The 17,570-nt window shown below is 37.4% G+C and overlaps 1 protein-coding gene across 1 annotated transcript in view; it reads right to left on the reverse strand.

Moving 5' to 3' along the window:
* grik3 (glutamate ionotropic receptor kainate type subunit 3) overlaps positions 1 to 17,570 on the reverse strand; it is a 91,693-nt gene that overhangs the window by 22,311 nt on the left and 51,812 nt on the right. The window contains exons 3-9 of the mRNA XM_072393864.1: positions 17,159 to 17,416; positions 16,848 to 17,029; positions 11,730 to 11,783; positions 8,686 to 8,856; positions 7,441 to 7,584; positions 3,487 to 3,594; positions 1,381 to 1,494 (exon numbers count right to left, since the gene is read on the reverse strand). Coding sequence (XP_072249965.1) covers positions 1,381 to 1,494; positions 3,487 to 3,594; positions 7,441 to 7,584; positions 8,686 to 8,856; positions 11,730 to 11,783; positions 16,848 to 17,029; positions 17,159 to 17,416 — 1,031 coding nt within the window. The remainder of the gene's footprint in view (positions 1 to 1,380; positions 1,495 to 3,486; positions 3,595 to 7,440; positions 7,585 to 8,685; positions 8,857 to 11,729; positions 11,784 to 16,847; positions 17,030 to 17,158; positions 17,417 to 17,570) is intronic.

Raw genomic sequence — 17,570 nt, forward strand, 5'->3', positions numbered from 1 at the left:
ATGCATTTAGAGAGCAAATGCTTAGCAACAAACTTTGCTCAAGTTGTCCAATTAACTTGATCAAAAAGTTTGAATGTTAAGGGAGAAAGCCATTACCATCTGTTTCTAGCCTTCCAGTTCTTGCTATTCCCCAAGGTTTGGACTCAAATCAAAGTGTTTATACCAGCTCTACCCTCTAAGTCGCACCATGGGCGTGCATAACAGAAAGAGGAGGAAGGTGGGCCTGCGCAAAGACATTACAGGCAGTGGAGTGCAAACAATTAATGTAAGGGGAAAAAACACATTAAGTGCCTTAATCTCTTCTACAGAGTTATCACTATAAAGCTGTCAGACGTCTTGTTCATGCATCACTGAGAATCAGTTTGATGCAATTTCATTATGCTACGAGGGGAGACTGATATTAAAGTTGAGTATCTTTTCTACAGTTGGAAAGTTTTATGTTCTTAAACTAATGATTCCCAAAGAAACAGCAAATTAAAAAGTATATTTTTATGCTTTAACAAAAAACTGATCCAAAAAATGTTTTAGAAAAGTGCAGTTGTAACACTTGGAGAGTGAGGAAAAAAAAAAGTAAAATCAACATTACACCACTCTGACATAAAATCAGTAACTGGTACATTTCAGTGCAGTAGTTCAACATTAGAACACTTAAACCCTTGTTCCATTTCTTCACTCTGAAACAGAATTAACATAGATGGCATCTGATAGGCATTAATTATGCCCCAACATGACCTTGCATGTCATAATTATAGCTTTGGGGTTGAATATAGGCATAATAACAGTGTTTATCATTGTAGCTTGAAGGGGTTGTATGGGCTACGTCTGTTTTAGCACCTCCCCTAAAACTCTGCAAAGACAAAGACAGCCAGTGACAGAGTTAAGTACATACAACTAAAAGCATGAATGGTAATGTGGGTCTGGAGAAGGCATTACCTAGCTCATGCATTATGAACGTGTAATTAACATATTCCCAGAACTCCTTTATCATATCACACTATTTCCATTTCAGTGTTTCCTTCTTTTTTTGTTCCAGGCCTCTGAGAGCTTAAAAGTCTGCTGTGTTTCAGTTTTTATAACACATAGTACAACTACTAATGGTTGTGATTTGATTTGATTTGACAAGTATTAACCGTATCCTGTGTCAGTTAGAGAGAAAAGAGGTGTAACCCGAGCACAAGGACTTTTCTAATATTGCAACATGTTTGCTGCAAAATGTAGATGACTCTCTCCAGATTGAAAAAAATATCACCATGAAAAATACATACAAATTAAAAACAAAACCCAACAGTATGGCTTGGATTTCATTTTATTTTATGGGGGAACACTGGGGAGAGGTAAGGAATAGGACATTTTGCACACCAGGCTAAACATTTGACCTACCAGAATGGTGGTGATGACAAGGGAGCGGTTAGCCAGGGAATCAGTGATGTTCATCCCTTTTCGCTTCGGCACTTCTGTGATGTTAAGACCTCCTGACGCACTCCACTTCCCCACCTGTGGAAGATAAAAACTGTGTAGCTAAGTGTTCTGTGTCGGTCGGTGAGCTATGACCTCAGCAGAATCATCTGCTAACCATCTCCTGCATTAGTGCCAGGCCTCACACATCTGTAGCAGCATTAGATGATTGGCTGAGTCACCTTTTATCAGCAAGGTAAGGTACTTTGGAAAGCAAGGGGTTGTCAAGGATATGTTCTGGTAGACACAAAGCATGATGAGCAATTTACAAAAGGTGGAATCATATTAAAAATGACTAAAAACAATGAATTTGATTAGTCAGACACACAAAAAGACGGATAATAGATATATGGCTAAATAATGAGACACCAACAGAAATAGCAAATATTTACAGTCAATTTTAATAAAATATAGGGAAAGGTTATTGGCCAGATTGCGAAATATTTCCACTGCAATCTCAGTAAGATAAGCCAAGTGATTTGAACAAATAAAAGACGTTATACATGCAAGAAGCCCTCGGGCAAATTTATCTGCACATTGTAGAGATACACAGTGGAACATATCATTAGGACAAATAGTCCTGTGGCTGTCTGTAACAATCTCTGTTTGCAAGTCAAGCGCTCCACCAAACCCTCCTCCATTTCCTCTATTACTACACACAGAGCTTTTAATATTCACTAGGGTTTGTGCTTGAGGTGGATCCATTTAAAGACGTACAACACCCCCACTCCCACCACCACCACACAAAAGCATGAAAAACCTCTGATAATGTCCTCTATGCCTAATCCAGGGAGAGGCATATGCTCTAATTTGAAAAGCACATTAGTTTCAGCTTGTCACACAACCGAAGAGGACTCCAGGAGAGAATTTAAAAACACCAGAATCATTTCTGCTTTGCAAAGCCGCTTCTAATTGTATATAATTACAATTAGCTCAATTCATTTAACATCATTAGCAAAAAAGTTATTTACTCATGCAACCACACAAAGAGTATTGCATTTATTTCACCATCCTGAGCATGCTCATGTTGAGTGAAAGTGACACTCAGAGAACATGTCCAATATTTCTGCATGAGCTCAAACTTGGGTTAATATTCAATCACAATGGATTAGTTGAGGGAAAAAAAAGTCCACATCTTAACAGGCTCACACAGTTAAAGCCGATTCCACGGATATACAAGGAGAAAAAAAGAGCTAGCAATGTGCAGCACACTGTTGGATCAAATATAAAATGCTTCAGGATTTGTCAGAGGTGCAATGAGAAGATGAAAAGGCATAATATAATATGGCATCAAATAGTTTTTACAAGATTATTGTGCTTCAACTTGATTGACCACATGAAGGGACAGTGAAAGAGAGAATTATTTTAAAGCTGCAGTGTTACAAGCTCCATTCAGGAGGGTTACAAACTCAAAATCCTCTGCTATTAAATAGTCTTTAGCCTTTAAGGAGAACTTGAGCAAGTCATAATGGGACTTATCTGTATGATTTGATGTATCCATAATGTATGAAAGCCCCTTAGAGGAGAATAGCTTTTGTAATCGCCCTCCAGCATGCTACGAAACATAAATGATGAATAAAAAAAAAGTTTGACATCCCAACCTAAATTGTTATTTTTTCACACTTCTTTTTTTCTCTTTTTTGTAAAACATGCTTGTACAGCTCATTACCCCCAAACAGCATTTTGGGCATCACCTCAAATTATCATTAAGAGAGGCAGCAATTAACACCCTAATGTGTACCCTAATCCAATTTGCTTTATGATCCACTAACTTATGTTTATGTTGCAACAGCCAATTTGCTTCCTTGTTAGGAGGTAAATGATACTGTCAATTCTGTATTATCTGTTCCACACTGTGGAAAATCTGAAACATAATTGTTGAAATCACTAATCCGTTAAATTCTTTTTAACGTATAGTTATTACAGAGATTCAGTATTTCTATGCACTGTGTGTGATGAAGCATCATCGTTGTCATCTTACTTCATATCAGTAAAGATAACTTTGATAACAACGTTTGACACTAAAGTTACCTTTTCAAGTCCGTCCTCCTTTAGGCTGACGATGTCCAGGTCAAAGTCTGTGCGTAGACCAGTCGTCTTGTTGAATGACAGCCTTCCAGTCAAACCATCCCAGTGTGACTGAAAGATAACATTTCAGCATATTTATGCCTATATTTGTAAAATCAGAAACTCTATTTTTGTAATGTTAAGAGTAGCCTATATAGGATGAATATAAACATCTCTGATCAGCTGTGATCAATATTTGTTTTTCTTATATTTGGTTTGTGAAACTAACAATTCACAGATGAAGATGTAGATTTAGAGCATGGATGTAATGCTGTTACATGCACTACATCGTGTTCTTTATCTGCACAAAATACTTTTACAACAGAAATAAACAAATAAGTATGAGGGAATTTCATAGGTCCTGCCAACAAATCATACTACAACACTCTTTATCTTCTCCTGAGAGTAATTCACAACCACACATACACAGACCAAAAGTACAAACACAAACTGTGCTTGTGCATTTCCTTTTTTTAATTACATTTTACATCCCAACGCCTCCAACGCATTTTCCCTCCAGACTATGGAGTTAATTGACAACCATCTCCTTTTGCTTGATTCCTCATGGGGGGTGGGGGAGAGGTGGTGGGGACATATAACTGCCCCCTATTATGACTCCCTAATACCCGCTATCTCCACAGATGAGTGCATGTGCAAACACATGTCATTCTCTGCTACATACCTTTTCTTCTCACTTTTAAAGAGTCAGTCATGTTCAAACCTTAATGAAACTGACTCTACTGATTGTCCTTGTCTTTGTATTTGAACTGCATGCTCACCCATTCAGAGCGAATCCTTATTTCAAAAGTGGTGTCAAGATTTGTTCACGCTTTTGTTTGCAGACACTGATTTCTCATTTGGCAGCGGCGTCTCTTTCATTCAGTCACAGTCTTTGATGCATGCAAAAGATCTATAAGAGGTTTCAGTTGAATAGGGTGATCAATCATTGTGCATTGAGCTACAGCACTTTCCCGATGTTTAAAAAAACCCAAAGTGTGACAACCTCACAACCTGTTATATGTCCAGCATATAGCTTGCCAGAACTTGTTGTGAGAAGATCGAAGCTTCAAGGAGAAATTTGTGTCACTATTTTTCAAAACCCTCCCACACGCCATTCCCTGTAGCCTATTGCCACTGAGGTGGGTGGCATGTTCAAACAGCTTTAATTCAGAGAGTGACATATATGCCTAAGCCATATCCCATCCAGAGGGCCAATTCGACCTTGAGAGCGTGTCACACTCCTGTTTTGAAGCAAGCGTAAATCATGAAGTCTGTAACCAGTATCTCTCTATATCTCCATATCTCTCTCTCTATCTCTCTCTCTATATATATATATATATATATACATATATAAATATGTATATATAATATATTTCTGTGTATCAACTGAAAATGGCAAGCAATACTAATTCATTCAACATAATTATCACAGATGTACACCAGCAGTGTTTGATGTGTACTGTGACGATGTAAAGCCTATATGCAATCGTGGGTTTGCACATTTGGCTGACAAGCAGAATTGTTTCTACCGCTATGACACAAACAATTTCAATAATGGATTCTGTGCCAGATTATGTGTAGTTGGAAAATTCTGGAATTCTGGATGTTGTTGAATACTACAAATTATTACAGAACATTATATTGTTCAATACATATAATTACAAATTGGTGCTTACATTGCAGGCCTTTCTATCAAGGCTCAATATGCTCAATATTTCAGCCAGCCAAATCACACATTTAAAGTTGGTTTTATGCCCCCGACCAAATCTAACTTTACCAAAATCGCAGCGATGTTATCACTGTGTCCAATCCTTATTCACCAAGTCTTTTGATGCATCAAGAAAAGCTTGTAACACGGACCAACATGTAATTATTATGATGGCCGTGAACTGTAAAACTGAACAGCATTTCAGAAAATACAAGAATGAAACTGACACCCAAGAACTCTTAAGAAAACAGACATCTGAAAAAACACAACAAAACATATTCTTCAGAGAACACCACAACACAGAAATCTAAAGGAAAAACTGAAGGAAAAAAAACTGCGTAAACCTAATGCCAAATCAAAAAACACCAAAGAGAGTGCAAAAAAAAAAACATTAAACACTTTGACATTTCAGGAAATTACAGAAAACACAAGTTTTCAATAGTATGTTTTCAGAAATGTAGCTGTATTAGCTAGTAGCTGGATTTTTTTGTCCCTATTGTGTTTTGCACTACAGTTCTTGAGTACAAATAGTTATGTTCTGTTTCAGCAGCAAACCACAACAATGTTCAGAATAAATAAAACAACATAAAAAAAAAAACAATATAGACTGAACTTGTTATGTGACACAGCCAAGAGTCAGAATAGTGTGTTTCTCTGGACTACCTGTGTACCTCATCGAAAGCTACCTTAACTTCAGTGCAATGCACAGACATAAATAAGGTTTTGAATGCTTGGTTAGATAAAAACCTGAGATGAAGTGGAATCAACCCACTATACCTACCTTTGCAGGTCAAATGAAAAATGTTATTTCACTTCCTATTCACTGAAGCAAGCTCAGGATTTAGGCTAAAACAATTCCAAACACGATATTGCTTGAATACATGTAGAGAGAATGCCTCAAATGACGTACAAAAAGATAAGATGTTGCTCTCTCTAGGATGCTCTCAGTTTGTGAAGGATACCCTTGAATGAGCCACAAGCTGTGACCAACTTCCAACACACCAACAATTTCTTTCAAAGCATTACATTAGTGCCAAAAAAGGTTATGCCTTTCGTTTTGAGATCTGATTCTGACCCTGCTTCACAACGAGCTATGCTACAAGCCAGGTCATCGTCTACCCAGTACTTAGCTTTAAACATTGTGGCAGTTTTTGAAGGCTGGAGGGGGAGCGGCCGTCATTAACACATATCTTGGGTCATCCTGCATCCTTCTTACACAAGTTGATGGACCACAACACACGCATAGCCATATACAGATACACACAAGCTAAACTAGGTTGGAATTAACAACCTAAGTAATCTCTGTCATAAACTGAAGGACAGTGCTTGTGACCGTTTCACTGAAGGCAAAGTGCAGCCCGTGCATTGGCACCATATGACAAAGGGGTTAGTTTGTTTTATAGCAGCCTACTTTAACTTAGGATCTGGGACCAGTCTTCTAGCAGACGATATGCAGTTGTCACTGCATACTGCCATGCTATGAATGGATGCATAGGAATCAGGAGATCTACAGAGACACACTCCTTCACTGTCATCCAGCAAAACTCAAGAGAGAGCTCTACTGGAAAATATGCCCAAGCTTGCCAAAAAGCATCCTCAAAACTGGTCACAAATGCTGACAGCATGCTTTGGAGTGAAGGATGTAAAAAAAAAACAAAAAAAAACAGCAGTGGTGGTCAACCATGGAGACCTAGCCTAAGAGGAAATAAAAGCTTTGGGGGACACAATGGATGGTAAAAGTTGCCAACCACTCCTCACGGTTCAGACAAATGAGGAATCCCTCCTGGAGAGTAAAGCTTGTGCACAAAATAATGTCCAGGGAAACCAAATGGAATTCCTATTATTTGTAATATAATAACCAACCATAACACAAATTCAAATGATTTTGTTTGTTTAACAAACCAAGATACATATAGTGGCATATACATATTCTCAATCTGTCATTTTGTATGGGCTTGTTTTTGTATTTCAAGGCACTGTCAGAATCTTGTGTTAAACTAAACAAAAGCTGATTACACAATGCTGCTTTGATCTAGCCATGAAGGCTCAGTCCATTTTGTATGTGAATGTGATTGATTTGCTAGGTAAATGTCTATGAACCAAATGACTACCTGGCCCTCAAACCACTTCAATTGTCTTCCTTAGAACTAAATCCTCCAAAATAAATAACTGTGAAATCAAACAGCAATAGACCAAAGGTGCCCCATCACCTCTTTGATGAAACTCATGAAGCGCCCTCCAAATCTCCAGGGTTTGTGGCGGTGGCACTGCAGTGAGTTCACAGTCATCTGTGGAGCATGCTGGTATGAGACGGAGACAATGTGGACTGCATCATAGGTCAGAGCTGCATCTGTCTGGAATAAGGGGTGAACATTATTTCAGCTGGTGGCTGTAGAAAGGAGTAAACAGTTGGGTCACAATATGTCAATTTTGTGTGCTGATACAAGATCCACAATCACGGTCAATGCAGATTTTAAGGGTCTTTTTGGAATCTTCTGTGTCCACTGTAATTTTAGGATAGGTATGATGTATTCAATTGGTTACAATTTGCAGTTTTTGCTTATAGATGTCCCCACATCTCAGACTCTGGATTTTAGGTTTTTCAGACTCTCTTTACAGATAAAATTTCTAAATTCCATAACCTTTTAGATTTGAACTTTGAAGAGATTCTGAATTTTAGTGAGGAGTTCAAATAATAAATTATCTATGGGGAATATGTGCATTTGTTCAACTAATAACCCGATGCTTAATTTTGTTTTGTTTACATTGCTGACAAGATGATTCGAGTAAAAATACATACATCTGTTTGGAAATTTCTGAGTTTTATCTTTATATGATTCTCATTGTGCCCAATCATGCCAAAATCATTATATTTTTTTAAACATGTTGATATATCAACTGACATAAACTACCCTTTGAACAGGAATGACCATGAAGAGATATGGCACTTTGGAGGAAGAAAGTGAAGTGAATGGCTGATTACAAGCATAACCACTGCAGATGGGAATAATGAATGGTGTTGGTTCACTCCATAATGTAACTCACATTTGTACTGTAACTCTGTGCTATTCTTATCTCTATCTAAATATCTATAGCTATATCTGGCATGCCTTCTACGCTCCCAAATCAAAAAGACATTTTTACCCTCAAGAACCGTGAGTAAACAGGAGTTGCTGAAGTGCATACAATCCTAGGTTTATCTCGGACATCAATGGTCATATTTAAAAATAAAAAAGTAAGCATATTTTGGAATTTTAGAATCCAATCTCAAGAATTTCATCAAAATATTTCATACAGAATTTTTTGGATCAGCCTGTAGAGAGACACGATAGTAAAATATTTGGGTGGAAACCATTTCTCAACTTGAAAATCAACATTAGATGGAAAAGACAGACTGATGAATATAGGCATTCAGCACTGAATTTAAACATATCAAAGAGTAATAACAAATTTACCGTCATGATGCCTTCCAGCAGGCCGGAATCTGGTTTAGGGGGTATCTGCCTTTCCATTGACCACTTCTCAACAATGGATGCAACCTGAGGATTTTCTACATTGAGGATGCGGAAGCCAGTCATGTTGACACCACAGAAGCGATATGGCTCCAGGTCAATGGCCATCAGGTCCTTTAGAAATGGAAGGACAGAATTCTGATTTAGTCATGTAGCACTGAGTGCATTTAAAATATTGTGTATAGTGTATAGTGTTTTTTTCATCCCATAAAACGTAACAAAGTAAACTACTGATACTGCGATTCAGTCATTTTCAGTAAGAACATTTAGATACAGCGTACAAAGCAGTGACTATGTTGTAAATTCAATCTTAGAAGGCTCTGGTGGCAGAGTCAAATCCTTTAACAATTGAGAAATTATTATTGTTTTTTTTGTACCTACATAATAATGAAATATACTGCTTAGGGCAAAAGCTTGTGATCTGTTTTGTCTTTCTGTTTCACAGTCCCTTGAAAAAAAAAAAAAAACTGGGTATGGGTGCATGTTTCAGGGTGGCAGATTCTAATTATTTTTTAGTAGCTCAGAAAAATTAAAGAACAAGAAAAAAAAACTCATTCAGTTGGATCATATTAATAATTCAACACTTGCATTCCCTTGGCAACTTCTAAGCAAAAAGAAATTCAGTTTGAGCTGCTGTAATTTCTGGGGCAGCGATTGTAACTGAAGTGTGAAGTCACATGTTGACACATGTCATGTCAGAATGGGCCGTAGGGCTTGGGAAAGACATTTGGATGAACACAGATATTTCATTAACACCCTGTGGGGTTAGTGCTGGGAGAACAGGGGCATGAACACGCTCGCTAAAGTAGGGCCGTCATTACTCATTAAAAAATGTATCCACCCCCCCACTTTAGAATGCAATACAGTACCTCCTTTCATAATGTAAGATCAAACTAAATCACTGTTGTTCTAAATGACACAGGAAAATAGTTAAGGTCACAGGTTTCTTAGCTTTGATGCTAAGAATACAAACTAACTGGGACAGAATTGTTTGTATTGAAAGACTTCATCAATTTTGACATTCTTATTTCTAAGAAGGCATTGCGGGATTTTAGAAAAGCAATATGTTCGAACTTTTTTTTCAAATTTGATTCTAAGTGACTTTTAGAAATGCAGTCATGTACACACGAACATAACACAAACTCAATAAGATTGCAATTGCATTAAAGTGAAATCTTTACCAGAAGAACATTCTTCACACAGACATATTATGGTGGGGGCAAACATGAAGTTCTCAGCTTTAAGTTCTCAGAGACAGCTATTACAGAACAGAAGCTATGACAGACTCATTTCAAAGGACAAGGAAGTTATTACCCCCATACCACTGTGCTGTTGCCTTTTCACGCTCTAATAAGTCGGCACTTTGCCCACCTCAGAAGATAAAACACAGACATCAGTGAATTCCATCGAGAGCAAATTGTATTGCCATGTTCACCATGCAAGTATTCATCACTTTGGATCAAATCACGCCGCCAGGTATAATCTTCTTAATGGTATGTCTGTCAATAAGACAGCATATTGCAGCTTTAGATAGGTACCACACTGATCCTATAAAGATAACCTGGCTTCATGTGGAAAGTATTGTTTGTTGAAAAAAATAACAAATAAAAAACAAATCAAATCAAAGTTTTTAAGTTAGTTTTCAATAAATTACTTTGCTGAACAAACTGTCTGGAAGCGTTTAAACACATAAACTTGTGCTACAGCAATATAAAGGAGTTTTTAGATTTCCATATTAAAGCAGTAGACATGGTACATGAACATGACACATGGCAGAACAATGTCATTGCCACGCTGTCAAGTGTGAAAGATGACATACATCATGCCTGGACCTCTATGTCATATCACATTATCACAACAGACTGGCCAAGTCTGCAGAGACAGTGAGTGTGAGTGCACAAGAGAGGCAGAAACAGAGACAATAACAGAGGGTGAAAGGAACAGCACAGAGCATGCTGGTATTCATTCCCGTTCAGTCTCCTTGTCAACATATAGCTCGGGTTAGAGTGAGGAGCAGCCTGCTGGGCCTGCTTGTGTTAGCCAGACAAGATCTGTTTACTAGTGTGAACTTAAGATACTATTAAACAATAGAAAATAATTAACATTACAGTTACCTTAAACATGCCCTTTTATGGCACAAACATATGGCAGAGCCAAAGTGTAGTTCATTGCCTTGGACATAACATTTATGCATAGATAACTTGTAACAGATAATAGGTTCTGAACACCTTGAGACCACACACCTTTTCATTTTCTAGAAAGGTGATGAACATATTTCAGCAGGAACAGCCCTTCTTTATCAAAATATCTGACCTAGCATAACTCTCAGCATAATAATTCCTTAACCAGCACACTTAACAGGAGTGAATCTGGCTAATAATGCTATAATGGCCTTTTGAAAAAGTAATCTTGACGTAAGCCACTGATACGTAAACTATTGTTCAGGTGGCTCGAGTTTAGCATTTTACATTTGGTTTCCAATTTAGTTACATCCTTACTGAGAACATAATGATGACATGTATAAATGGGATTCTAGAAAAAACGGTTTATATTCACACTTGCAGGTGCACATACACACTTACAACCCTCAATATATTCCAGGTATATCTAATTCATGTTGACTCAGTCAAAAATTTGATGGGTCTCATATCAATACATATCAGTATCTCAGCTATATAATCTTAATGATTTTCTTTTCTACATATAGGCAAGAGGTTTGAGTTTATCTTTTAATTTAGAAGTAAGATTCAGTTTTGAATCTGAATATGTTGTTTTGTATTCAAAGACTTCTGTCGACTTTACTATAAAGCAGAGTGTTTACTACAACAAGCCCAAGACTCCATTATGCCTCTGGCTTGTCAAACAAAATTGATGTTATGGACTGGATCCAGGCTCTATTGGCAATTAGCCACTATTCATCAAAAACTCAAGCAGAGAGGAGATGAGAACAAACGAGACTATTTGCATTAACAAGCATGGTACATTACCAGAGTGGTGAAGATATAGTGGTAATACTCTGTCATCATCCCCATGGTCTGGGCCTGGAAGCATATAGAGACAGGGGATGGGAAAGAAAGGTGTGAATGAATACAGGAGACAGGATGGAGAAAATGGTCATTTTATCATGTCAGGGTGTTTTAGAAACAGAGGAGCCCCTTCACAACAAACAATCCTAAAGATAAAACTCTATTTTCTATTGTTTTCTATTCTAAATATCTCACATTAAAGAGGAAAAGCCTTATTTAAATGAGCATATTGACTAAGATTTTGCTAATGCTTGCTGGGATTTCTGAACCGCGTGTGGTCCACAGAATTACAAAGTAGCGACAGTTCTTGATGCTTTTCTATGCATTTAAATGGTTTTGAATGGCCCAGGGCATGGGATGCCATCCCAGCAGAGCAGAGAACCTTCAATCAAAAGACTTCTGTGATATTTGCCTCACATCTGAACACTCCATCACTACCACTTGTTTCAGTCTATCGAAATTCAAAGGCACTGCATTCCCATGGCAGCTGTGCTTTCCATTAATTGCACCATCTGTTGTGAAAAACTTAAGGTTATGTAAATAAGATGTTAGCCTTAAATGAAGGCAAATTTGCTTATGCATTTATAGACATGGATTTATGTGCATGACATTCAAACTTTGTTATATGATTTCAGTGTAAGCAGGGATTTTTTTTATAAACAAATGCAAATTTTCCACTACACCAAAATTGCTCATTTTTGCAAACCGTTAATTTGGTTAAATAATTCTCTGTTAACCATTCTTTCAGTCAATAGCAGGATAACATTTCATAATTAATTAATGCAGATGACAGTGAAGGACAGTTCTCTTTTTTCTTTAAAAAATATGTTGTTGGAAGGTTTCACATTTTTACCTCCTCAATCTGTAAAAGAATACAACCTGACAGATGCATAGGAGAACACATAATATTTTGTTTCCTGGCATGTTACAGAATAATAACAAAACAAAATAGTAGCTGAGAACATAATGCAGTGATCAAGAGGTCATTTTTAAACCCTTCTAAAATTCAATCATATGCCTATTATCACAGGATGAATAACTTGATATCTGTCTAATTCTATGTTAATTCAATGCCTCTTAATTCTTGGAGCAATCTTTTGGTGACTGGGGTAATCACTTGGAGTGTACAGTATTTAGTCCCTGAAACCATGAAAGCAGTGTATGTGAAACAAGCATGCAGAGCAGTATCCTCAAGTACAAAAATATTCTTGCAAGGGAGAAATTCTTCCCCCCAAGTGCATACCTTCTCTCAGGTTGACTTTTGAGTCTTTTGAGACAGGGACAAGCTGAACGTCTCTCTGTTGATTGGTCATTGTTAGATAAGTTCATGTTTATGGACCATTAAAAGCACTGACCACAAAAAACTTTTCAGTTAAGTTATAATTGTTTCTCTCTGATGTGCTATCTTCAACTGGTATAACTCTACTGGAGATGGAGAAAAAATATTTTATTTTAAGCACTACCAATATAACTAAGATTACTGCTAATTCTGTTGCTACTACCAGCTATTACGTTTACAAGTAACGTTGTTAACTCTGTTCATTCTACTCAATGCCTACAACTATTCAACTAACAACTTCCATTACTTTTACAAAAAATGACTCTAAAGTCACCCACTTGCCGAATTATCTTATAATCAACTACTATCAATATCTAAACTGCATGGTACAACTAATAAAACTACAAATATTAGGCTGATGGCTTATTGTGATAATACTTTAAAAGAAATAGAAATTTTACGGCAACTACTGACAAATTCTCCTGTTGTGTACTACATCTTCTACCTATAAAGTTGGTATTACTGATAATTCATTACCCTCGCCAATTAAAATGTCTGAGCTGGAATAAAGGAAAAGGGAATACTAGGTCAAAGGTCATGCCATGGTCTATGTTATTTTGTTTTGTTCATGTACAGTTGACACACACACAATCAGTCTTGGCTTGCCTCAGTATATATACTATTCGGTTTCCTTTATACATTTTCAAATCCTCATCTTTGTTTTTTTTTCCATTGACTACACAGTTTTCTTGCAGAGTTCAGCTTAGTGCCTGTCACAATCTTTTCTGTGTTCTGCAATAGGCTCCCTGCAACTGCAGTGCTTTTAGTTTTGTTTTCAAATCTTTTCTTCACCCGCCTGCCTGAGTCTGAACGCAAGTCCTCCTGTACACACTGCGTAGTGGGAGACGAGACATCACCCACCTCAAAAGTTTCAAAAGTTAAATAGACAGAAACTAGTGAGTTTCAGGGTAGCATTTGTGCACCTGGAGCAGAAATGCTACCATGCAGTTCAATTTTTCTCCTCAGGCATATTGCTCTTTTAGTTTGTTTTACGTGCACAAACCTAATTTTCATGTTCAATACTGTTGAGACCACCAGTCTTAAATTCAACAAAAACTGCATATCAATCAAAGCACACAGATGATGTATAAATGATGATGTATTTTAACTTGTGTACAAAAACCTGAAATTTCAATTTCCCCAACAGAGATTCACATACAAAACCATGGGTTTTTGACCAACCAAACTTTCAAACAAGAGGTTATGAGATAAACATGCAAGACACACAGATGAAGAGGGGCTGCACCCTCTACTAAGACCATCATGCACAGTAAAGCTGTGTTCTAAATGATGATTGATGCACAAAAATCAATAAATGATGAACTGTGCACAAGTTTCACTTATTCTCCTGTATTTCCTGTATACATTAAAGTCATTCAGTCATAAAATTAAATATAAGGGATTTTAGCCCAAAATCCTCTCTGACTAGTTATCTCTAAAGGATACTGGTTTCTTGACATAAGGTATGCAGAACGTTTGTGGTGATGTTGCATTGGGTAAGCATGATAATGGAAGCTGACAGCAAACAGAATGTAGGGGGGGATCCACCAGCCTGTTCTTGACATCTATACAACATCAGAACACCTACACATTCTCCGTTCAGTACATCACACTGACAGCTCTCTGTTGACTGACAATCATTCCTATCAAGTCACATTCAGTTTCAGTAATGAAACACGATGGATCTTAGTAGTTCTCATGGTGGACAAAAAAAAATCAGTTTTTGCTTATGTTAAAACAACACCTTTATTTAGATTTATCATTAATTATTATTATTATTATTTATTTATTTATTTAGATTGGACTGAAGACAAGTTCCGGTGCAATCTGTTGGTTTCCTTAGCTAGGATATTATTTTTTGAATTGGCTCCATATGAATTAATTGGATTATGATTACAATGAATTGAATTCCAATTGGCTTGATTTGGACTATATTATTTAAGTGCCTTGAGATGACATTTGTTGTAATTTGGCGCAATATAAATAAAATTGAATTGAATTTAATTGAATTTAGCAAATAGAGCACTCCATGTTTTAATTTCAAGAAAACCACACAAAATGAAAGCTACAAGCAGACAGGAACCACCGGGGCCCTCTAGGCCCTCAGAGAGGCCCTGTGGTTGATTAAAATAAGTTAGTTTGTCATCCTATTAGACTTTTTCCAGCTCTGTGCTGATTGGAAGACAGTGGTATTCACTTGTCTCTCGTCACATATCACTCAGGATTATATGAAAGAGCTATTTGAATTATTAACTAATTAAATTGACTAATCCTATCTTGTATAATGATAGAATGCATGAAAAGTTTTCTGTGCGCGTACACAAATCACATGCAACCTGAGGGCTTTTCAGTAAGGTGACAATGGTTCCAAAAGACTGCAAGATGAGCTATATAGCCTGTTGCTTACAATCACAGCCACCGGTGACAATAAGCAACCACATTGTCGGCTATTTATCAGCTGTGCCATTCTCAAAATCAATTTTTATAAGAGGTTGGAGGCAACCCACATAAGAAATAAATTTGGTGCATAAAATTAAGACTTTGTACTCTTGAATGACAGGGTCGAATAAAATGCTTTCCTGCTGGGTATGTATGCTGTCCATCACAGAAAAATTCTGGGAAAGAGATACTTTTCCAATTTGAGAAGTTTAGCCAAGTCAGCCCATCATCATCACTTTTGGCATAATCAATTGGTAAAAAAAATCAAAAAATATTTTTGGCTTCTGTGCTAGCTGCTCCTTCCCTGATTCTGATCCCTATGCAGCCTTAGTTCGTGGTATTAATTTTTTAAGTTTGTGGTAATAATGCACATTTATCTACATAATTATCTACATGATGACGTATACATATTTTTTCACACACAATGTGAAATACATTTAATAGGCTGCAGTTCCAATCTAATATCAGCTATATCTTCACAACGTCATTACTCCTTTGAGATCACTACTAGTAACCCATCACTAATGCTTTGTGGGTGTGTTGTCATGTAATTAGGTTGGTTTTGTGTCTATTGTCGGGATTTGACATCTGAATATGCATGCAGCTTTTGTGGGTATCGGTCATGGAAATTAGCATTTTTGTTTTGTTGTTTTTCAGCTGCACTCTCACACTAAGGCTTTCATTGTTTAGAGTTGGATTGGTCGATTTTAGTTGTTGGACCCCTGCTTGAGGGCCAATGTTTGGAAGTATCACTTTGCAACAAGAGTGAGAACATCAATTAAGCTCTTTGATATCTAACATAAAGAGCGAGGAATGGGATGGATTACAATGTCCTGCTGGTCAGATGGGGCCTTTCTGCCTTGAGTTCTGTGTTTTTTACAGGCACTCTGGTTTATTCCCGTAGACCAAACAAATCCATGTTAGGGTGGTGATACTAAATTGTCTTTCCATGTTAACTCTTTGACAAACTGGCAACCCGTCCATGGTGTACCCCTACTTTACTCAGTGTCAGTTGGGATAGTCTCCTGTCCCTTGTTACCCTCAACTGGTTAGACCAGGAAATTGAGAGGCAGAAATCTACCGCTGGATACTAACTGTCACAAGTTGAAATCCCAATGTGATAAAGATTACACTGCAGCATCTTCTACTGCTGTTGCTACATGTCTTGGTCAAAGCCCTATATTTATCCTCTGATTGCATTCTACACAGTAGCTGCAACACTGAGTGTTCATTTATTGACATACTCTCATAATTTGACAGCTTATTCTCACATCTGTCATTGGCCACATCAATAATCTCACCTGTTTCAGGATCTGTGCTGCCATGTGGTGACTGCAGTCAAAGATAATGCGGAACTCTCGACTCCTCTTCATTTCTTTAAGAAGGGGCCTCGTATCCTGTGTGTCAAGAGGAAGCTGGCGAATCTTTAGCCGAATGTTGAACCTGGATGGAGCCATTATTAGCTCTTGTAGCCTTATAAGACCTTCAAAGAAATGGCACAAATTAAGGAAAGTTGTTCTTTTTTGTTTGTTTGTTTCAACTGAGACAACTGAGTTGCACACTTATGTGTCTGAGAGTAGAGTAACTAAATTAAATAGTATACTGTGTTCACCTGTGCTGTCGTCGTATACAACAGTGGCTGTTTTCCATTTGAGAAACTGCACCAGGTCCAGGATAGCATAGCTTAATGATGAGTAGTCCGGGTACAAATTGGCATAAAAGGTGTCCCTGTTGTCCATGGGGTGATGTTTCCATCGAACCTGGATGTGCGGCACCTCCAGAGCATTGCAAATGGACTGCACAGCGTTTGATGATGAGCTATGTGATGGCCCAAATATTGCAACCACACCTAAAGACAGTTGGTCACAAGCTAAAGGGAAGGAGCAAGAGAAAGAAGAGCTTGAGGAGAAAGTGAGGTATGCTCTATAACAGTAGGAATAAACAAATCACAGAGGCTTATTTTTGAGTCAAAATTCTAGTTTCTGGAATAATACAGACAACTAGAACCCTGCCCCAAACCACAG

This window comes from Leuresthes tenuis, unplaced genomic scaffold, assembly GCF_036924035.1.
Source record: "Leuresthes tenuis unplaced genomic scaffold, fLeuTen1.0.hap1 SCAF_10, whole genome shotgun sequence".
In the NCBI taxonomy this organism is placed as follows: domain Eukaryota; kingdom Metazoa; phylum Chordata; class Actinopteri; order Atheriniformes; family Atherinopsidae; genus Leuresthes; species Leuresthes tenuis.